We start from the raw sequence: 23729 nt of genomic DNA on the forward strand, positions 1-23729 counted from the left end.
TTTATTTATTTATTTACTCATTTAGCCAAGGGCGAAAAACAGTCCTGTGAAGTTGGCCTAGGTTCCTTGCTGGGTTCTGCCTGACTGTCCCTCCCCTCTAATTCCCCCCCCCCTTTTCTTTCAGTTTTCTTGTCTTAGCTTTTGGTCGATTCTTAAAGAACCGGTGGATCAAGTTTTTTCTCTTCTTGTTAATCGCATTGCTGTAGCACTGACTGACCTCTGTCTCTCTCTTTTTCCTCTTTCCTGAAAGTACGTGGTGCCATTCCTGAGTGACTTTTCCTACTAGACCATCCCAAAGGGACGAGGGGGAGGGGTGAAAGGAGGAGGTGGAGAGGAGGAGGAGAAGGGGGGTGTTCCTTCTCTCTCATTTCTTGGTTTTGTTTATCAGCCGATCTGTTTGCTGGATTTGGGCTCGGAATGACCCACCTGTAAAGTGCTTTTCCTTCCTCCTCGCCTTGAACTCTGCAGGGGGCTTGGCTTGGAGGGGACAAGGGAGGGAAAGCGAAGGGGGAAACACAAAAAACTTCTTTCTTTCTCTCTCCGTTTATCTTCAGCCCGACATTGTCACCTCCTCTTTGAGGGGTTAGAAGAAGCTGAGATCTCCCGACAGAGCTGGAAATGGTGATGAATCTTTTTTAATCAAAGGACAATTTCTTTTGTATGTACATTTCGTTTCTCTTTCTCCTTTTCTTTTTCCTTCTTTCTTTCTCCCGAGGGTTAATAACCATTTCATTGATGGGGCAGACTTCTTTCGCTTCTCCCTGACGTTTCTTTTTTAATATGTGTGTGTTAAATGTGTACATTTTTAAAGAGATAAACTCATTTGTAAAATATCCGAAGAACTGCACCCCTTTTAAACTTTACAGATGCCTTTCTTTAAAGCCTTATGTAATCATAATTTAAAAGAATTTGATAACAGTACAGCAGGTTGAAATTTAAGTGCTATGTAGTGGCTGAGTTGGGAATTTGATCTGATTATTCCATAAAGAAAGAAAAGTTTTTTGGGGGGTAGGGAGGGTGGTGGTGAAGAAGGGGAGGGGAGGGAGAAGGGAAGTGGTTTTGGAGACAAGAAGTGAAGCTGCCTGTTTTCCAGTAAGTAATGGAGAAATTCCAGGAGCCAGGGCTAAATATACTTGGCGATCAATACAGAAATGGCTCATTGTGAATAATTTAGCTGCTGGTGCAGTGAGAGTTTTGAAACTAAAGGCAGAAAGGACCAGGGCCAAAGAAAAAAAAAAAAAAAGTAAAAATCTCCTCAGGACATGTCAATTCTTTAAACTTTTTCCTTCAAAGAATACAGTTAGCTTATCGATCTTTTCATTATGTAAAATCAAAGCTAGGGGGTGTCATCTCATACAACTTACTTTTGTTTCTGAGAATTAAGTTCTTGTTTTGCGTCATTGGTGCATGAGAATAATTCCCCAAACTTTAAAAAAGTGATTCCCTTCCCAACAGCAAAAGTTTATGAAATTTTTAAAAATCAGAATGTATTAAGTAAGCTTGGCATTTATATCCAACCATGGTCTGGCAGGAAATTAAGGTTACATTGAACAGGTGCTTACACAGAACTTGGGGTAGGCTAAAATGTCAATACAAGTCCGAGAGTTGGGTAACTGCTGCAGAAATCTTAGAGACACACTTGGGCACTAAGTTTTTTTGTTTTGTTTTATGTTTGTTTTCCCTCCCCCCTCCCTATTAGAACATGATGAACCAACTTGCAACAATTGTGAATAGAGCTATCTGTATACTAGGGAAGTCCGCAAACTGCAGTGTGATTGTGGGAAGTAGTGAATGGTAAAATACTTAAATCCCAGTTAAAGCTGGCACGTTTCAGATGTAACCCCCTATTTATTTATTTTTTTTCTTTCAACCAAGTCAATTCTGGTTAAGGGAGTCATTCCTTTCTTGCTACAGCCCATCTCACAGCACACTTATCTTTCCTATCTCCAGCAGGAATCAGATCATTTGCAGAAAGAGTTCAGTGACTTGCAAATGAGCACATACAGTACATTGTAGTATGTTTCTTGGGCACAGGTTGCAGCAGCAGCAACATGGGCTAACTGCTTGGAGCTTCAAATAAGTTAAGCATTTTAATGGCAGAACTGAAAGGAATCATTGTGTTAAGAGTATAATCTTTTGTATTGCAGCACTGCACTTTGACTATGGAAACAGAGGCTATTGATGGCTATATAACATGTAAGTATTCATTTTCATTAATTTTTTATTGGTAATAAAATTATGCTTTTGTATTACCTATATTTTAACTTCTCCATTATAAGTTTTTATGATGAGTTCAATACTCTTATTTTCTCCTTGTTCACAGCTTTACCATTACATTAGAGAAAATAACAGCACACAAGTGAAATAAGAAGGAAATGTAGAAATATACTTAACTATATTAAAGATAACATGTAAATCAGTAGTAGCTTAGCAGATCCATACTTTCGTATTTGATTAACTAAGTTTAGAATAGATCAGGCTACATATATATCTACTAGTATATACTAAATATTTACTACTCTGTAACCTAATTTTTCAGACACATAATGTGAAAGAGGATTAGCTTCCTTCAGTTGACATGTTTTTAGCCAATTCTTTCAAACATCCAACTCTGATAGCTAGTATTTTGGAAAATGCTTATTATAAATACCGTATGCTTAATGATTAAATTAGAAGTTAAAAGAAACATTTTTTTTCAACTAAAGGATACTTTAAAAGTCAACTATTTCAATTTTTCTTATTTTACAGTTAAGATTACTGTGATGATGAAGTTTTCTAATTTTTTTTTATTGTGGGCTAGTTGTGGTTTTTCATCATTTCGTTCATTTACTATATATTTCTAAATGATATTTCCTTATAGTTTCTTTTAAGGGAAAAAATGTATTACATTAAAATTTCAAGGCTATTCATGCCACTGCATGTATGAAACAAAGTTGCTAATTAGATTTTATATGACGATGAACAGAAACCAAAAGATTTTATTTTGTGAAAGCAGGTGACAATGAGCTTTCACCTGAAAGGGAGCACTCCAGTATGGCAATTGACCTCACCTCAAGCACACCCAATGGACAGCATGCCTCACCAAGTCACATGACAAGCAGTAAGTCTTCATTTTATGATTTTTTTTTTTTCTATTTCTCTAGTGACAGACGTGAATTTGTTAGGTCTGTGGGGTCCTCTCGCAGTGTGGTGTAGCTGCTGCTATAGATTTTGCTAAAGAAAGAACAACAGAGATTTATTCCTGTTCATTCTAGTATCATAAAACATGAGCTTGCTTACTAGTCTGAACTATCCCAAGGTGGCATTTGGGAGCTGGTGCTTACCTGTATCAGGTAAGAAATGTTAGGCTTTGCTGGTTATTGTTTTGACTTGCCAGGTTTATGACTAGATTTGTTGTTGTTGGGTAAAAAAAAAAGATGGAAACAGGTCACTTCCAAAGGACTCTTCACAGTAAAAAAAAAAAAAAGAAATAATTTAATATTGCCTTGGTACAAAGTTAATCCATTAGTGGTAGAATTGCAGTGTTACAGTGTTACTTGCTTTTTTTTTTTTTTTTTTTTATGTGAAAGTTTTTCTCTAAAGCATTGGAAGTGAAGTGTAATTGAAAAATTTGTAAAACTCATTTACATCTATTTCTCTAACAAAGTGAAAGTTTTGTTTTAGAATAGAGAAAAACAGAAAATTTGGAAGGATGTTTTGAGCTTACAGGAATAGACAGTTTTGGCTACTATTTTTAACGAAGAGTCTTTCATTGATGGAGTAAACATTGTTTTTCTGTAGTAAAAGAGCAATTTACATGCCAACATGCCGTCAGTGACAGAAGACAAAATACTTTAAGAATATGGTTTGTTTTTCCTTCTATTTTATCAGTTTAGTTATCAAGTGTAAATTCTGTATTATTCCCACTCAAACAGTTTGAAATTTTGTGTTTCTCCTATACTTTTGGTATGTGTTATATTCTTATGTAGAAAGGACTTCTGACTTATATGTAACTTGTTTTAATTTAATTTAAAAGTGTTCTATTTGAGTGACATGTGAAGGCAAGGCATTTTCTTTCCTTTTTTTAAACAAAGATTTAATAACTAAAGAAAACCAAATCATCTACTGGATTATGAGCGTATTCTTAAGTTAATTCTGATTACCAGAGAAAACAAATTTTTCTTTCCACTTTCCTCTTACGGTCCTCAAAACTTAAGGTTATTATAAAGCTACTAGCTTTGTAAGTAGTAAAAACTTCTGAATTATAAGCAAACATAGAGTACTATTGAATACATTTTGCAATTCATTAACTTTAAGTGATTCTAGCTATTGACTTGAAATTTTGATTGAACGATGTGAATTTACTTATTTAATAGTTTTCTTTTTATTAATATGAAACACTTCCTAGGAAGCTTTTGTTCTAAAAGCAGTCATCAAAATTCCTTTATCACATAGAAAGAAAAATAGCGAGTGAATACATATTAAATTATAGTGCTGATCTCTCATAGTGGATCTTGTAGCATTAATTTATTTTTTTGCTAGTAGGCTTGATTCGATAAAAGTTATGCTACTACTTTAATGTAGGCAGTACAGTTTTTACATTTTGCCATTAATGTTACTAATTCCTTGGCAGAATAGATTTTTATTTCTCAGATATTTTTTGTATAACTTCCTAAAGAGTAAAGATAGATTAATATGCAATTTTTGTTAGCCAAATATTTAGCTATTGGCTTTAGAAACATTGAATATAGGGGGTAGATAATAATGTTAATCATAGATTTTGACTGTCATCCCCTAGCCTCCACTAGTTTGTCAGCAGGAAAATGCTTTTTAATTGGTTAATTGGCTCCTTTATTTGTGAATTTGATTCTGGTTTTACAAGTAGTAGGTTCAAAAAAGCAGTTCACCCATTTATTTTAAAATAAGTAGTGCAGAGTGTAGGCATGGTCATTTGAGCAAATAAGAGCTGTGCTTTTGACATTTGAGCTTTTCACACCCAACGACAGTAAAATTATGTTTGGTAGAAAGGTTTTGTTTTTGTTTTTTAAACTTACTAGCCTGTGGCAATTTCATGTTAGCATGGTTTTTGGCTAAGCTGCACATGTTTTTGCGTTCTTTTCCAAAGAGTTGCAGGTTAAATATTTTGGCTCTCACTTCAGAGCTGTCTGTTGCATCCTTTATGTAGCCTCTATTTACAGTATCTAGGTTACCCACTTAGGTGTTAGATGGAGAAGATACCCATTTTTCCTCTCTGTTAGATCTAGGAGAATATCAGCATTTTAGATTGCCAAAGCAAATAGTGGTAGAGAGGGACTCTTGTCTATTAATTTGAACAAGAGACTTAGAGTCGGTCTGTCAGATGTTTTTCTGACTTGAAATAAGTTTTTTTGTGCTTGTGACCTGTCAAATCACTTGTATCCAAGATCACTGGTTTTTGTAAAACCCTTACATGCTTTGTTGACTTTATTAAATGAAAAGAGCTTAATTTATTTTCTGTATTTTTTTTTACATCTTCAAATATACTTCCTGAAGGGCTGTTGCTTCTATAAACAGAATTGCAATTTTGATTGAAAGTATTAAAGCCTAAGGTAAATGTGAAAATTTTTATGTTAGCCTCCAGTAGCAGCCAGGAGAGGAAAGGAGTATATGTATAAGAGGGAGAAAGTTATTTTAAAACAGCTTAGAAAATAAAATAATTAAAACCTTTGATTTTTATAAAATAATGAATATTCGGGCCATAAAGTATTGACAAGATGTGATAACTCATTTATTGTGGCTTTAGCAAAGTGGTCAGTTTTACTATAAGGTCCTAGCCATTTATTTAGGTTATTTGATGACTATACTAATATGAAAGGTATCTGTACAAGTTGCTGCCAGCTATTGTATAAAAATAATGACAGCAGCTATCATTATTTGACAGTGCTAGAAGAGAGAATCAGTGACTTGGGAGAGAACTAAAAATGTTATAATGCCTGACAGTTTTTGGTTTTAAAATTCAGATATAAGATAATCTTAAAAAGAAGTAAAGGATATTAGTGATCTTAACATTTTATAATGACTACTTCCTATGTTTTAAAATGAATTTTCTTAGAAAACTTCAAACTTTTTCTTCTGGAATAAGGATGTCTTTGATAAGAAGATGAGCATTGTTGCCTGAGATCATTAGTGTACATATTGAGTCTGCTGACAATCTTCAGTGTCAGGGATGACAGTATATGCCTTGATGGCTACTGGAAATACACAGTGTTAAGTGATTCTAAAAATAGAATCTGGAAGTTAAGAATCTGAGACAGACAACTCAGACAGAACAATATAAAAATAATCCATATTGTATTTCGGCCCATCAGATGAAACTTACTTTGTGATTCCTTCTCTTTCTGGGTTAGCTCATTTCCAGTTCTTGCAGAGTTGCTTCAGGATCAGTTTCAAACTGGTCTGTGCCTGCTGCTGACTATTTTGAATACATTTTAAGGTTCGAAAATTATAATTAATCTTATTTTTCTTATCATCTACTTTTATAATACCAATGAGTAAATTTTATTTGGAAATAGTTTAATGGTATGAAATACAAAATACAAACTTCGTTTCTATTACTTTAAAACCTTCACGCGGATCAAGTTCGAAGTCAATACTATTTATCAGTCAGTTTGATGGCTGGGTGGCATGTATGGAATTGGAAGAAGTAGTAATTCTAGTTTTACAAGACTCTGACCAATAATCAGGTCAGAGAATCTAGCTTATTCTTTTTAGAGTGCTTTGCACTTATTTATTTTTTTTCTTAGTTGCCATTTTTAGAACCTAGTGAAGCAGAAGTATATTATGATTTCCATTTTTCATATGTGGAAATGGAAGCTTAAAGAAATCACTTGGCCTCTTAGCAGAAGGAAGAAGTTGTCAGGATTGAGACATAAAACTGTGATATTACCTTGTAGGTTAGTTAGATTACTTAACTGATATTTCTCTGTAATGTCATTATCTCAGCGTGCCCACCATGTCCAATACTGACCCATGTTTTGATGACAAAAACTGTGTTACAGAAGTAGAAGAGGGTTCTTATGAGGATGGAATAATATCAGATAATCTTGTTAAGCATATACTTGAGTGTGCTTTTAAAAATATAGCTTGGATTATGGAACTCACTAGCTTTCATATAGCTTAGTTTGGCAGTCACCCTTGGTTGGATTTCAATAGGCTACACCCTAATATAACACCAGATGGGCTTGATGTAAAAACTCACTCTGTTTTGAATTGTGGTACTGAGGCTTGTGTATACACCCAACATACCTTATATTTAGTTTTTACTTGTTAGGAAATTTTAGAATTTGATTTGATTACTTTATATCTATCATTGTCATGGCTATGTACCAAAAGGAAAAAAAAAAAAAAACTAAAAGAAGTATGTACAGTGGAATATTACTCAGCCATAAGACAAGATGTGACATTTGTGACAACATGGGTGGATCTCGAGATAGTCTTGCTAAGCGAAATAAGTCAAACAGAAAAAGTTGAGAAACATGATTTCACTCATATGTGGTATATAAAACTGAAAGAAACAAATGAACAAGACAAACAACCAAAAATTTAATAGGCACAGGCAACAGTTTAGTGGTTACCAAAGGGAAAGGGGGTGGGGGGAGAAGGAGGTAGATAAGGAGAAAAGGGGTTAAATATATGGTGTTGGAAGGAGATTCAATTTCAGGTGGTGAACACACGATGCAATATACAGGTGATGTGTTATAGATCTGTACAGTCAAAACCTATGTAATTTTATAACCAATGTCACCCCAGTAAACTTAATAAAAAAAGAATTATAAAAATAGAAGTATGTATGTGTAGGGAATTAATTACAAAAATACTGTGCTGTATGTTTTCTTTGTACCTCATTTTTGCCTTCTCTCCATTTTCAGACTGCTTCAAAGTTAGAATAAAAGTCTGTGTTCGAGAAATAAAACAACTTACTGTAGAAGCGTTATCCTTGTGCCTCTGTCTTTGTCCAAATCTGTCTTCCCCAGATTTTTTTTTTAAATGTAAATGATTAATTAGGTTCTATTGAGAGCCTTCCTTGAAGCTGTGATGAACTGAGGTCTCTGCGTCTCATGCTCTTCTCTCCTATCTTTGAGTAGTGATATATTCTGATCTTACAATGTTCTGAATGATCAGTAGCAGGGAGGGTCACAGTCCTAAAATGAGTAGGACATGTTGTTTTCTTTGCCTTTTTCCTTTCTGTTTATATAAAATATTTTTATTGATCAGTAGTACTTTTCTTTTGTGAATTAATTAATACTCAGAATATCTCTGCTTTGAAATAGATAAGGAGTATTTAGGAACTATTTCCCATATCATAAATGTTTAATCACACTGGAATGAAAGGAGAGGGCATAATTTGTTGAGTGTAGATGGGATGCCCACCACTATGCTATATGCATCTTATTATTTCACTTAGTTTCCTTAACAGCTCTGCGAGGTAAGTAGTTACTCCATTTTGTAGCACAGAAAACTGAGGCTCAGAAACTATAGGTTGTAAATGGTTAAAAACACAAGCTTTGGAGTTATATAGGCCTGTGTTAGAAGTCCTACTTTGCCACTGACTTGCCGTGTGACCTTAGGCATGCCACTTCACATCTCTGAGCTTCAGTTTCCTTATCTGTAGAGTAGGGATAAGCAATATCTGCCTCAGTGGACTGCTGTGAGGTTTAAATTGAAGCAATATATGCAAAATGCTTAGAAGAGTTTCTGGTACATTCAATAAATAATAATAATCACTGCTGCTATCAGAGTAGTCAAGTTAGTTTTTCATCGACCTATGACTCATAAGAAAAAGAGTTTGTTTTCAAATCCAGATTGGTTTGAAATTCAGGTCTTTGACTCTTTCGTTTTTACTACATATGTCCATGGAATAGAGGCAGGCATTTCTAATAATTTATGGTAAGAATCGAAGAAAAAGACCTTTTATTATTTAAAGCATCTATGCAAATTTCAGTTAAGAAAAAAGTAGTTTGTCTTTATATTAGAAAAATTTTTTATTGGGTTTCTGAGTTTTATATTTTTGGTTATATGTAAAGAAAAATCATTACTTACCCTCAGTGCTCCAAAGACATAGGTTGTTAAGAATGGAAAAAGATAAAGTCCTCTTAACAGAGTAACCTATTCATATCTAGAGTCAGTTCTTTTTTAGAAAGTCTGCATCGAAAATTTCACTTTATTGATGCTTTTGGTAATACCATTCATTCTCATTTGATGACATTCATCAAGTTGTAGGACTGATGGTTGCTAATTGTGCATATTGAGAGTAATAGTTTAAGCGTTTGAAACTTGAAGTAAGCTTATTAATATAATGCCTATCACTTATAGGCATTTGACATGTCGTATTGTTCTGGTTGATTAATTCAACAAGTATTTATAGGCTACTTTTTATGTGTCTGGCACTGTAAGGTAAATGCAAAGATAAATAATATACCCTGTTTGTCCTCCAGGAGCTTACACTCTAGTTTGAAAGACAGACATCTAAACAGGGCATTATGCTGTGGTAAGCTCAGCATTCTGATTATTATGGGGAGCGAGGGGAGTGCTAGTTCTGAAGACTATCTCGAGGGAGAGACTGTTTGAGGTGAGACTTATTAAATGAATAGGATTTAGGAGAGAAGTAGAAGGCTTTTTCAGTAAGCACACCCACAATGGGAGCTGAGAAATAACATGTTTTGGGGAATACAAGCAGATTGGTATTTCTAGAGTGTAAAGTTGGAGTCTAGGATAGGAATTTGAGACCTGAGATGAGAATTAATTCTGGAATTAATCAAGGTAAGATGATGGAATATCTTGTGTAAGAGAAATACTGGAGCAAGTTTCTAGGCAAATATTTCCATTTAGTTTAATTCAGGATACAGAGAGTTTGAAGCACCTATGGAATTTGGGAGAGGATAGCAATCCGGCAGGTAGATAGATTAGACTCAAGTGTGAATTTTTCTAATTAGAGAAATTGAATAGGTAGCTTGTGGTTTGGTTTCTTTCTATCCTGTATTACTTTAACAGTAGTTTAATATTTCTTAAAAATTCTTTCCTAAGTAATTCTCAGCATTTGATCAGTGACCTTACTTCCCCAGTTGCCCCATTAAATCAGAATTCTCTATTGAAATGTATGAGCACAGGTTTTAATGAACTCTCTTTGCTTAGTGGAGTCCTTTTATGCTAGTCTCAGAAATTAGATTAGTTGATGTGATTGACTCACTGATTTTTAAACAAAATATGCCGGCCCTTGTCTTTAAAATTTTGTTGTATATTTAATATCATAACCTTTATGGTTATACATTTTAAAAAATCCTAAGGCTAATGTATGCCAAATACTCCAATGCCTCTACTGTAATGATTTGTCTTTATAACCTGTTTCTTTACATATAAACATATAATTTAAAATATATAAGGAAAGATTTGTTAACTCAATACCAGCCAGTTCTAGCACATTAATAGTTAAGGAATTTATTACTTTTATCCAGAGCTTTTTTGAAAGCTTTGAGGTAAATATACATATACATAATGCATAAGATATATATTATTTGAAAATGATTTGGTATATACTTAATAGTTTTAAAAGTTTATGGTATTGTGCCCCCTGGGGTAAAATTACCTAGAGGGAAAAGTGTAGTATAGATAACATCTTAATTAACATATTTATTGCCTCAAAATATCTATTATGGAACTTCATCTTAAGAATGTAAGCTCTGATTACCCAAGACACTGTGGAATTCCAAATGAATGTTAATGATGGAAATACTTCATCTGAGATTTCCTGTATGTGGAGATTCAGAACTCTCTAGAGAGATATTTTTCATCTTTCAAACATTGATCCAGCCAACATTTATTAAGCACTTACTTTGTGTGATGCACTGCTGATGCTGGGGCACAAGAAATATGTTCGTGTTTTTTTTTTTTTTTTTGTAGAGAAGGACATTATCTTTCAGGGTGCAAATGAATTTATATTTTATATGAGATATTATAATCTTATTGAGTTTAGAAGCAAATAAGTGTGATGTGCTCACCATGATTTATATCCATTATAGATGAATGAATTGCTTCTTACCTTTTACTGTCAAGAGTTCTTCAAAAGTGTATAAATTTGAAAATGCCCAATGAAACAGACAAAAAATACAACCAGCTTTTAAGATAGATTCCCACAGGATAACATTTCCCCAAGAAATTTTTTATAATGCCAGATTTGGGTCTCAGCCTTGCAAGTTCCAAAACTTGCTTGACAGCACATTGAGAGCGGATTCATATCTCAGAGTTGACTCACATTAAACAAGTTTACAAAATTGATATTTAGAATCAGAATGTCAGTTTTTGGTTAAAAACAACAACAAAAAAACCATACAAAAAACCCCAAACAATGAACATAGGCTCTGGATCATTTGATTTGACCAGATCATTTTGTTCTTGTGAATTGACCTGTACGGGTCATCAGAGAAGATCATTTTGTTAGGAAGAAATCAGAACAAAGGGAGTAGTTCTATAATTCAAATATTTAATGGCATCAGATTAAGAGAGTCTAATATGATCGGCATCACAATAGAGATACATTGCCATTTGGATCGTTATGGTTGAAGTCTTTTCTCCAGTTCATTCTCTCCTAAATGGACATGGATTTAGATTCCCTAGGTATAGATTCAGCCAACATACTTCTGAGAGTCATTTTTTTTTCCTTGACTTTCTTGGCTAAATTCCCCAGGTTTAGTGTTTAACTTATATTACTTTATATAATCAGGTTACAACCAATTCTTGCCATCCTAAGATGCGTTCATTTTCTTTAGTGTAATTTTACATTTCTGCTTTAGATTTGCTAAATGTTGATTTTATAGCTTAACTCTATGAAAGCAATCTTTTAATGCCTATAAAGGATAACCCAACTATTATTATAAATTCAGACTTCCATTCCCAGAAATGTTGATTGGAGGTGTAGTTTAAGAGGTGTTAATATCTATTATAAATGAAGATGGAAAATAGCACTGCCACCTGAGAAAGACACCTTAAGTTAGCTGGGGATTTAGAAGAGCTTCAGTTTATAGGTCAGGAGGAGCAAACATCACAGCAGTTTCATGAAATCATTGAAGCTATCTTACTATGTCAAAGAGATTTTATAGAAAATTATGCTAGTTTAATTTAGGTAATAGGGAAGGCTATCTTAATTACTGAGTGTTAATTTAAGAATATTTTTCAAAGCATACAGCTTTATTTTGGGAATACATTGATTACAAAGAAATTAATTGGAGATTTTCTAGATGTGAATCTTTGGGGGAAATGACCATGCCTCATCTTTTCATCCTCAGTATAGAGTGTCATACTGGGGCATTGTGGGAGCCCAGTCACTATTTGTTGAATTAAAGAACTACTTAAGATTAGCATATTCCATATGTGTACTTAAATAATGTGCTTCTGATCTATTTGAGGAAGTTTGGAAACTTAATTTCTTAGATGTTGAAATAACTCTGAAATCCTTCTTGTGATTTTTTTTTTCTGTTTGAGTATGCATTTATTTTAACCATGTCTCACTCTAAAAAGAATTTTGTAATCTTTAGATTAGCCCCTCAAAAGATGATCTCTAAGATTCTAAATAGCTCTTAAGTTTTCTGATTCTGTACAATTTTGTTTAGTCGACTCGAGGTTAATGTAAATGTTTCTGTGAATATTTTATGGTCGTCATCATCATCATCTTTATTACTAATATCTTTATATAGCCCATTTAGAGTTTACAGATTGACTTCCACATGCTTATAATTTTAAAATTAGTTCTCTATCACTTATTTAAAACTGCTTTTAGTAGCATGTACAAAATGGAATGCTTCAATTAACTTTTCTTATGCACTGCAGATATTTTGAGGAGCACATAATTAATCAGTGTAAAGTCACGTTCTAATAAATTAACATTCTGGATGTCTACACCTTTGACATTTTTGTCATTGCCCTCTTATTATCATGGAAGCTGTAGCTCTCCTTACACCTGACGATGTCAACTCTACCTGCTTTTTACTAAGACATCAGTATGCAGGGCTCAGTCATATTTTGAAGTGCTAGGACACTACATTGCTCTGTTTCCATTGAATTAACTTTAAGAATTTCTGGTTTGGTCCTGAAAAGGCATAGTTTTTTCTACATTATATAAAACATTTTCTGTTATGGTAATTTTCGTGATGATCCATATTTTGTTGTTTAAAACAAACATTTTAACAAGTAACATTTACACATGGATATATATTTCATCAGACATATCTTACAAGTCTTTGAATAAGACATGCCAGCATCTTTACTACGTAGATCATCTGACACAGATTGCCTTATTTTCGATCCATTGTTACCTTTTTGACTGAAAAGTAGAATTTCTATACCTTTTAGGGCAGAGGATATATGTTTAATTACTAATGGAAACAGGTCAATTTATTTCTATTGGAAATGGTTACGTAGATAATCCACATATCACTTGGAAATTTGACCGTTTAAGAATTTTTAGGTATTAAAAATAGGTAAGTAGTACATAATCATTTTTAGATACTGCTTTAAATTACAATCTTAAAAACACTGGTTCTAATATTTTGAAATATAAAATGAATTCTATTATTGAATGTTTACAAAATATTCGAAAGCAGTGATAGATTTGTTTTGGATATAATAGAACTAGAAAAAGAAATATGAGATATTTTCTGTGAGTCTGCTGTTTTTAAACTCTCAAAATATGAATTACACATTGCCATCTGTCTAAACTATGACAAATTAATGACCTAATGATAGTTTTTGGATTCAGTTTTTTTGGAAACAAAAACAAACAAAAAAGGAACACACCCCCCACCCCCCAACAAAACACAATTTAAGAATAAATTATTATACATAAATTGTTATTAAGTAAGGCTGTTTACATAAAAAAATTTTTGATGAATTTGAGAGTTTTAGTTGGTCCCAGAGTTTGAGTCCAAAGTCTGATAACAAATTTGTAGAGGTTATTTTTTCAGCAAATCAGAGAAGTTATGGTTAATAAGAAGTTGCTTTCAAACAGCTTGTATATATAAATTGCCATTTTTGTTTTTTAAAGTGTGTGTGCGCGAGCATGCGCATGTGTGCACATGTAAGTAAATGCAAAGAAGAAGGAGCAAGAAGGAAACTCAAATGATTGATAGATTTCACTTTGGGGTATGGGAGGATAAACAGGGTATTTAATCATTTATTCTAAATAGTTCTACATTATTTGGATCCTTTACAAAAGATCTTTTACTTGTGTAATTAAAAAGTAATATGGTCAACCATCTTCTCAAAGAAATAAAGTATGGACTCATTCTGTAAGAAAGCCAATGATGCTCTGATCACATAAGTCTGACCTTGAAATTTCAGATATCATAGACTCACAAAATGTACTACTCTCATTGATAAAGAATACTGGTCAGGGATATTCTCATCTACAGATGCTGTCTACAGACTTATTAAATAATATTTTAGATTTAGTCTGAACATATTTTCTTAATTGTTATGATACAGTGGAATGTCCAGATAAAGTTATATACTCTGAAATTTTGAGTGATAGTCATTCATACTGTGAGAAGTCGTAAAGTAAATAACGTATATATAAGTATACTCTGGTGATGGTAAGGAAACGCTGTAGAATTATGATACTAAAAGAAATCCGAGTAGAATAAGTTAAAACTTATACGTAGATACTCTCATCTACCTTGTTTAAGTTTACTTTTTTAAAAGAGCCTTAGTCTCCTTTTCATTTTCATAAATATAAAACGCCACTGAGTACTGATAATGTTTTACATTAAAACTTTTAAAGATACACTGTTTTTAGCAAGACAGCTGGTATGTTGCTAATGGGAGTAGGACCTGTGAAAATAAATTATATGAGAGGAAAGAATGGAAGTGTGAAATATAGAAGAGAATATAGGAGGGAATATAGAAGGGAAATATAGAAGGGAACATAGAAGAGACCTAGCTCAAAGGAAAGAAAGAATAAAAAGGGTGAATTCAGAAGTGAGAGACAAGCCACAGAATCCACCAGAATTAGTAGATGTGGAGGGAGAAATAGAGCAAATGAAGTATAGGATCTTTCCCTCCTTTTTTGTCTTCTTTCAGAAAACATAAAGAAGAATCTGAATTTATAAGTTAATTAAAGAAGCTACCTGACTGAAGGATGAGGAATGTAGCAGTAAGATAAGAATGGTTTCTGGTAGAAGATAAATGATAAATATTGATATTCGATAATAAAAAGTAGATTTCCTCAGATCTGTGAAAGTCGGGGAATAAAAGATGAGGGTAGACTGTTGAGAAGAACTGGAGCCCTAAAGGTTTCAGACTAGAAAGGCTGGAAAATTGAAGCAGTGTAAAAAGTCAGTTGTACCTAGAATAGGTTGTTTGCTGTCAGAAAACAGTGGCGTTACTGATGGTCATCTTGGACTAATCTATTGCTTTTATCTTTTGTGAAAGTGACTGTGTAATATATACTGTGTGTGAGAGATATCCTAACTGGTTGTCTTCCTGTATTATCACTGATGCAGTAAACTTTGGTCTTGTTCCTCAACTGCCTTTTTACTTCATTTCAGTGGAAAAGGGTGTTGGGGAATTAGGGAGACCATAAGCTTGTCAGAAGAAGTTTCTCTACCTCTGCCGCCGCCACCACCGCCTCCTCCTCCTCCTCCACCTCCTCCTCCTCCTCCTCCTTCTTCTCCTCCTCCTCCTTTTCCTCCTTCTTTTTCTCTCTTAGGAGGTGGCAGTGAAGAAGGACCTTGATATTGAGCAGATCAGATGGGGTTTTGCATCCAGATTTTGTTCTCTGCTCTCTTGTGTTTCCATTTTCCTCCTGAAGTATCTAAGACATCAGCCCTGAGTGTTTCAGAAAACTTTCTTGAGATCCTACTCTGTCAGGGGATTTAGAATTCTTAGGTGCCTTATACCCACTAAAACACTCTTCTAAAATTAACCTTGTGATAATACTGCAGTAAAAATTTATCAGACGTGAGATGAAGTTTACACATGTATTATTGTTAAAGGAAAGGTATATTAAGCCCATAAATAATAAAAACAAAGTCAGGATTTATGTTTAACTTGCTTAAGAAAACAAACATTTTAAGCCTATTAAAAGTAACATATTTTATTTGTAAAATATATTATTTGAAATGCTTTCACATTTAACATACAATGTGCTCATTAAAGCTTAAACTTGTTATTTATTTAAGCAGTCTTAGAAGAATCTACTCTTCCTGGCATTACTTAAGCATTGTATTTGTTACTAGAAAATAATAAACATATTTTTAAAAAATTACAGAATTAAATGAATTTTCCTCTTGCCCTCCCTCTATAGTATAAAAAAGTGAGTTCTGATATGTATCAAATGTGTGACACTTAGGCAGATATTTCATCTTGTGAAGTCTCAGTTTGTAAAACAGGGACATTAATATCTACCTTATCAGAGGAATGGTGAGCATTTGAAATAATATGTGTAAAGTCTCCAGAATGGTGACTGACATGTGGTAAGTAAACCAGAATGGTAGCTATTATTTTTTTGTTAGATAATGAGTATGAGAAAGAACTTGAATCAAATAACTAAGAAACATTTCGCACCAACATGTTATATCAAATAGTCTTCTCGGAAGGACATGCTTTTAGTCTGCTTTTAATCAACAAGAAATAATAATTAAAAAAAAGCTCAAAGCATTGCCGATAAAACACAAGATCTCAACATCACTGACTGGATATTTTTGCTCTTCATCTGTCTGAGTGCTGTCAGATAGCCCTTGTTTGAAAAGAAATGTGTGTACAGATATGAGGCAATTATTAATTCTGTTGTATTCAAATCAATTACTAAAGAAATGAAACTAAAATTACCTAATTAAAGCGAATCACAAATAAACCTGCTCTGTTTATGAAAGATATAATTGAAATGGTAATTATGCAGTAGTAACGCATTTCATTTGAGGACCACCATTCAGATGCGTTTGGTGGCAGGACTTGACTGCTAGGTGCTCCCACCTGACCTGGTCCGGAGTGATATTTCCACAGGGATTTGTTTACTTGTTTACTAGATATGTTGGTGAGTGAATTCCCAGTATGGTTCTGAAATTTCGTGAATTTCCATATTCATGGTGCTGTGTGTCCTACATCAATAATGCATCTCTGTCGCATATCTGGAATTCTGAGAACTATGTATCAGACCCCAATAATGTCCATTTTTTTCCTCTTATCCTGTGAACAATCAAGGAGAAAAGTGGATATTTGTTTTAAAAGATTTCATAGCAGACTGCATATACACAGACTACGCATAGGTCATTTGGTTCGAACATGCAGAAATCTTCATAAATCTCAATGAGATCATTTAAAGATACACATTTTGCTTTAAGCGTTTGAAGTTTAACTTTTCTTGGGTCAGAGTTACTTTGCGGGAAGTGCATAGAGACAGTGCAATAGGTCCTTAACGCTGAAGGATCCTTTTTATCTAGGATTAGCTTCTTTAAAAACTAGGAAGCCTTTATCACTTCCTATCTTACTTTACTATTACTCCTTGAGTCCTGTGTATCTTATCTCGGCTCTATGACTGGGATCTCCTTTAGGGCAGGGAGATGACTGTAGTTTCTACAGCCTGAGGGTAGCAGACAGAGCCTGACTTTAAAGTGGACCAGACTTGGATTTATAACTTGGCAGTGCTGCGTATTAGTCTTCATTTCCTCATTTGTAAAAATAGGGGAGGTTATTGGTTGTTTCTTGGGGTTGTTGTGAAGATTAATAAAATAACTTTAGTAAAGCTTCTATCATAGTGCCTAACACATTTGAAGAAATAATTCAAGAAGTATGGGTTTCTCTTTTCTACAAAAGCTGGCTAGCACGGTGCCTTAAACATCGTAGACTCTCAATTAAAAAGGTCGCTTATTAATTTTTAAATATATTATGAGTTAAGATGTGTTGGTTACATGACTGGACAAATTAGAGACGTATCTCGGTATTCCAGTATGTTATTACTCAGATTAATCCCACCAATTTGATCACTTCAGCACTATGTACTGAGGATACCAGTGACCAACTCTCCCAGCTAGTCTTTTTACCCACAAAGCAGTTATAAAATAAATGCTCTAAAGTTATTTCTAGCTTAGACTCTTTGACTATCTTCTCAACACTCATTCAAACAGAATGCCACATTGGACTAAAAGCTTAAAGTACTTAGAACTTCACATGGCTTCATAAAAATACATCTTTCAGGGCAGTGTCACTCTAGAATAAATAGAGAGATTTTACAAAAGACTTTAAAAGATTGAAGAGCATCTTGAAATTCACTTTGATCCATTTTGGTTATTTGTTGGTAAGAAGTATGAGATAAGAGGTATTTTTGAGAAAGTTCATAGTTTTAAAGTTATTATTAATTATTATTATAATTTATCTAATGAAGATTTCTGATCTCCATGAGCTAAGATTTCCAAAATTATAACCTGATCATTTAGTAGGCATACATGAAAATGGAATATAATACCAATGTGTGTTTAGTCAACTCTTATCCAGTAGCTAAATCTCAAAGGTTATTTAAAAACCTGTGAATCAGATAGCTCTTCCTTGAAACTGTACACAGTTCTGCTTATGCGAGATTGTGAGACCAGACCTCAGTTTTCTTAGAGCATTGTGATAATTACATTTGTCCATAACTGTTATAATAATACTTAGGATCAGATATACAGTCTTTACAAGTTTTTTCCCCCAGTTTTTATCTGAATCATCTCTTGAAATACTGTTTAAATATGTCCAAGTAATTTTAGATGAGTAGTCATTATCTAGTTTTACAAACATTTGTTTGTGGTCATTCTTATAGCTGCAAGAAATAAGACAGTGCATTTAATAGCTTGGAGAATAGCAAGTCTTCTCATTGTTCACACTGTAACAGATCATCTTAAGAAGTGATCTTTTTATTGCTTCTCTACCTTGGTTTTCTTTTTTTTTTTTTTTTAATTTTACGACAAAATCGTATGTTATTTGGAGGCTTGTGAAATGTAGTTTGCTTGGCATAAAGTTTTGTAAATTAAGCCCTTAATATTTAACTGGTATATATAGGAAAGCAATGTACTTAAATACTAACAGAAGTGCTTGTATCTATATAATAGCAATTTAATGATGACAGGTCATCTGCATTTTTATGCTGAAAAGAACCCTTTGTGGTAATTAATCTGTAATTTTCTGTTTGCTATTTTTTTCTTTATTGTGTGAGTGGTTTCAGTTCAATTACTGTAAAACACTTATAGCTGCTAACAAGGTGTTTTTAATCAATTAAACTGCATTGTTACTCACTCTGGTGTCTGTTCAAGATTGTAGGGGCTTCCATACTTCCCTAGCTACTTACTTTCAAGCGTAGAGTTCATGGGTATTTTTGGATGTTAATATATATTCAGGACCATGTATCTGGATAGGTACAACTCTCATGTTTGATGCCTATTGTATCTATCATTTTATAATAAAGCAGTTTATTGCTTTAAGATGCTCTCATGCTTTGCATTTGGTGTTTTTACTTCTTTGTTGCCTATGACAGACACTGGGCTTGGTTATTAGAATCTATTTCCAATTGTCTCTTTTTACCATGTGTTTTGATTTTCTAGATTGCTGGCTGTTGAGATAAAGGAAATCATCTTCATATATTAGCAACCCTTATGTCTCGATCTGTTGGTCCTCTCGTTTTCTCAGTGTATTTCTTTAGATATTGCTGATGCTTTAACTTTCAAATCTATATTTGGTGCTATTTCCTTCTTCAAACTCTACATCCAGTCCATCAGAAACCATTGGCTCCATTTCTGAGATGCATCTGGAATTTATGTAATTCTCACCATGTTCATTCCTGCAGGCTGAGCTATCATCATTTTCTAGTCCCTCAAGGCTAAAATACTGTAAAAACTGACACCTGGTTTTCCTGCCTCCATTCTTGCTCTTCCATTCCCTATAATCCACCCAGTAGGCAGAGCTGGACTTACTAAAATCTAAATCAGATTGTAACAGTCCATTACTTTAAACACAAAAGTGTTGTTGTTCTTTTTAATTAAAACTAGAATAAATTTAAAATTTTTTCCCTATAGTCTGTAAGACTTCGAAAGGTATGGCTCCTGCTTCCATCTCTGACCTCCCCTTTGCCCATTCTCTTTCTTGTCCACTGAACTCCCCAAATACCTCCCATCTTTCTTCTCCTTGGACATGGCAAATTCTTTTCCATTGGAGGGTTTCTGTACTTTATGTTCCCTCTTTTTGGAGCCCTCTTCGTTCATAAATTTGCATGAAAACCTCCTTTTCTTATCTCAACTCAATTGTTGCCTCTTGAAGAGGCTTTTCCTAAGCCCTCTTGGTAAATAAGCCCCTGTCAGGCATTCTGTTAAATTACTCTATCTTATTTTCTTTGTTATACTTAATGGTATCTGAAATTATCTAATTTATTTATTTGTCTCTTCCAGTACACGCTTGAAGAACATTTGCCTCGGTCACTGATCCAGCCCCAGTGCCCAGAATGGGGCCAGAAACATGGTAGATAATAAATTTGGGCTCAAGGATCAACTAAATTTCTGTCCTTTACCTTCCATTAGTAGAATTCTGTGTGTGTACACACTTGTGTAGTAAACACAATGGCTTACACTGTAATTTCCATTTTAAAGCATATATTTTAGAAATTTGTATATTGAGGCCAAAGGACACATGGGGAGAGAGTATTAGAGCAATGATTTAAAACTTTGTCTTCTGGCTCTTGGCTTGGTGTTTTTTCCTTACATAATATGCTTATTTCTTCTTTTTATTTATTTATTTATTTACTCCACTTATAGAAAACATTGAGTACCTGTCTGCTCTGGAACATACCTGTGGGTGCAGCTGTTCCCATGTTTTGGGGTGAGGCTCAATGTAAATGGTTAAGAGTACTGACTTTCAAATTTCATAGACCTGGGGTCAAGTCCTGGCTCTCCTCCTTTATTTTAATGTTAAACCTTAGAGAATTGCTGATATTTGTTTTTTTTTCAACTATGTGACCTTGGGACTGTTCCTTGGATTTTTTACATTCAGTTCCCTCAGCTATGAATAATAATATGTATCATAAGGTTTTAAGAAATAAATGTAATAACTAACGTAAAGCACTTAGCTCATTTTCTGGTACAATTGACTGTTATTGTTTATAGATTGTAAATATTTGCATATGGTTTGTATTCTTATAGTTCCTAAGTACTTGAAATATAAGTAATATCAACTCAGTCTAAGGTTATCTCTTGCTTTCTAGAGAATATTTTTCTGACTATTGTTGTAACATTTAGAATATTCTTTTCCATTAAACAAACAAAAAACAAGTTTGCCATCTGCAAAATTCACTGTTTCAGAAATCCATTGTGGTGTTTTACAAATCTATTTTATAATGGTAACTTTATTTAGCTTTTCTATTTAATTTTATATTACACTTAATAGTATTTTAATTATTATGGCTGATTATCATGGTAATTTAATGGTCTCATAGTACTTAGGAAAGGGAATGCTTTATAAAAACAATCAGATCTCATTTCTTTAGTTCTTAGGTTGTTTTGGAAATACATATTTTTTAAGTTAGTTAATTAGGTGGAAAAATTGCACATTATAGCTTTTTAGAAAAGAAAATTGATATGTCTAACCAAAAATTCTGATAATAGATTAGGATCTAAAGAGGAAAAAAACCCCACTATACTATTGATTGCAAATTACCTTTATTTGGGTTAGATTAACTGTCTTTATTCTATGACTATATGGGCATAATATAGATCAATAAAGTGTTCAGAATGGGGTTAACTACGTGGAAGGAAATGACGTTTTCTGAAACCTACAGATGGGAAATATGAGAATTAAAAACTAAGTTGATTAATACTGGATCACAACAGTGTCCAATGATTAAAGACTGCTAAGTAGAACTGATATAATAGTATTTTCTTTGGGGAAAATAATGTCTTAATTATAATGATGTTCCACTGGTATTTAGTATAAAAACAATTCATTGAGAACATACATCGGGTTTAAAAGAAGACTTAACCTCTGTAGCTTAGTAGTCTGGTGCTTCCGATGCAGATTTGGGGAGAGGTTTAAAATTAGGCTGTAAAGTCAGAAGGGCGGGACTTCAGCTAATACACTGTTTGCCCTTGACCCCTTCTCTACAACCTGCCAGTAATGACAGGTCTTTGACAAGTGTGACTGCCTTATAACCATTTTATTTACAGTTTTTATAGCTAATGAATAATAAGAAAAAATTCTACCAGGACCTGATTGTTTACCTCTCTAATAGCAATTTACAGATGGTGCATGCTGTGGCTGTTACAAACCGTGTTCTATAATAGCGTTTGATGTAAGTAGCCGCTCACCATTCTGTATTGTGGTTGGAGCTGGAGAAATAGAAAATTGGTCATTTCCCGGCAGATAGCAGTAAGTTTCAATTCAGTCAGAATGCTGTATGTACTGCGATAGGTTTATAATTATTACCCAAAGATTGATGGTTTTTTGGTGAGTGTAAATTTGTGCAGCAGTAATCCATTAAGAAATCAATAATCATTCCATTCTGATGTGTAGTTCCTATTCACTGTTATAAATGTGTACCCAGAGCTGCAACCAATGCCTTTTATAAAAAAATTGTAGTTGACACTATTGGAAATGAAGAGATTTATAACATTATTTTCTTCAATCAGATTTTTTTTTCTTTGCCTGTGTTCTCTTGCCCCATAGGGCATACCTAATGAAACGCTGCATATTTTCTTAACATTAAAAAGAAATTATTTAGATTTCTTTTACTGTTTGTCTCCTTTTCTTCATCTTTTAGTTAGTTGTTTAATGGCAAATTACTTATGCGTTTAAAGTACCTCAGTCTTTCTTTCTCTGATATGGAGGTGATTTATTACCAGATATGATCAGGAGAGTAGTAGATTCTTTCTTTTAAAATATAACGTTAATCTTAAGCTATACTCTCCTTATAAAAACAATTCTAACATTTATTTATTCCTGGTACCTGCGGAGCACTGTGCTAGGTGCCAGTGGGGGAAGCGAAGTTTATGGCCACGTTGACCCTCCTCTCAGAAGAGCTTATGTTTTAGAGAAATAGAGACAGAAATCAGCACAAATAACATAAGGATGTGAAGAAAGAAGAAAAGTGGGAGGGAGGGGGAAATGTCGGCTTTGAAACCATCCCTTACGTAAGTTCCAAACTGGAGCTTTGGTGTGAGGCACGATGATAGTGCTGGGGGTGACGGGGTGTGGGCAGAGAGCTTCATCCCGCAGGGGATGTGGCCAGTGTTACAAAACTCTGCTATGGTTTGGGGCTGGAGAGTAGTCTAAGTAAAGATTCAAAGTACAAAATGACATAGAAACAGAGTATAAAGTTACAACAGTGGAGAAAGATATAAGATGAAGAGTAAAACCCCCACTGCCCAGGTAATCCCAGTCCTCAGATTCTCCTGTCAACCAATTTCTTATTTATTCTTGAATACTTTTTTAGTTTTTACTAGTGGGTTCAGTATAGTGCTAGTTCAGCTATTATGTAGACTACCACATCGATATAGATATTTTTTCTTTTCTTTTAATGAAAATAGGCTTACACGGCACGTACTGACCTATGGCTTGATTTTTCAATTAGGGATTTTTTCATATCAACACTTTGTTCTTGAATGCATATAATTGCATTATACATCGAGGATACACCACGATTTACTGAGCTGGTTCTTCACTGATGAGCATTTTGTTTGTTTCTTTTTTGCTATTACATAAACAGTGCTACC

The 23729-nt window shown here is 33.8% G+C and overlaps 1 protein-coding gene across 11 annotated transcripts in view; it reads left to right on the forward strand.

Moving 5' to 3' along the window:
• IKZF2 (IKAROS family zinc finger 2) overlaps positions 1-23729 on the forward strand; it is a 151704-nt gene that overhangs the window by 2698 nt on the left and 125277 nt on the right. The window contains exons 1-4 of one of the 11 annotated variants that reach the window (XM_011358653.2): positions 231-249; positions 555-658; positions 2148-2196; positions 2993-3100. In XM_011358653.2, the coding sequence (XP_011356955.1) occupies positions 2163-2196; positions 2993-3100 (142 nt within the window). In that variant the 5' untranslated portion in view covers positions 231-249; positions 555-658; positions 2148-2162. Of the gene's footprint in view, positions 1-230; positions 250-466; positions 659-2147; positions 2197-2992; positions 3101-3156; positions 3333-23729 lie in introns of those variants that run through there. The other 10 variants (XM_023529789.1, XM_023529788.1, XM_011358659.2 and 7 more) reach the window with 10 other exon arrangements.

Source organism: Pteropus vampyrus, unplaced genomic scaffold, assembly GCF_000151845.1.
Source record: "Pteropus vampyrus isolate Shadow unplaced genomic scaffold, Pvam_2.0 Scaffold42, whole genome shotgun sequence".
NCBI lineage: Eukaryota > Metazoa > Chordata > Mammalia > Chiroptera > Pteropodidae > Pteropus > Pteropus vampyrus.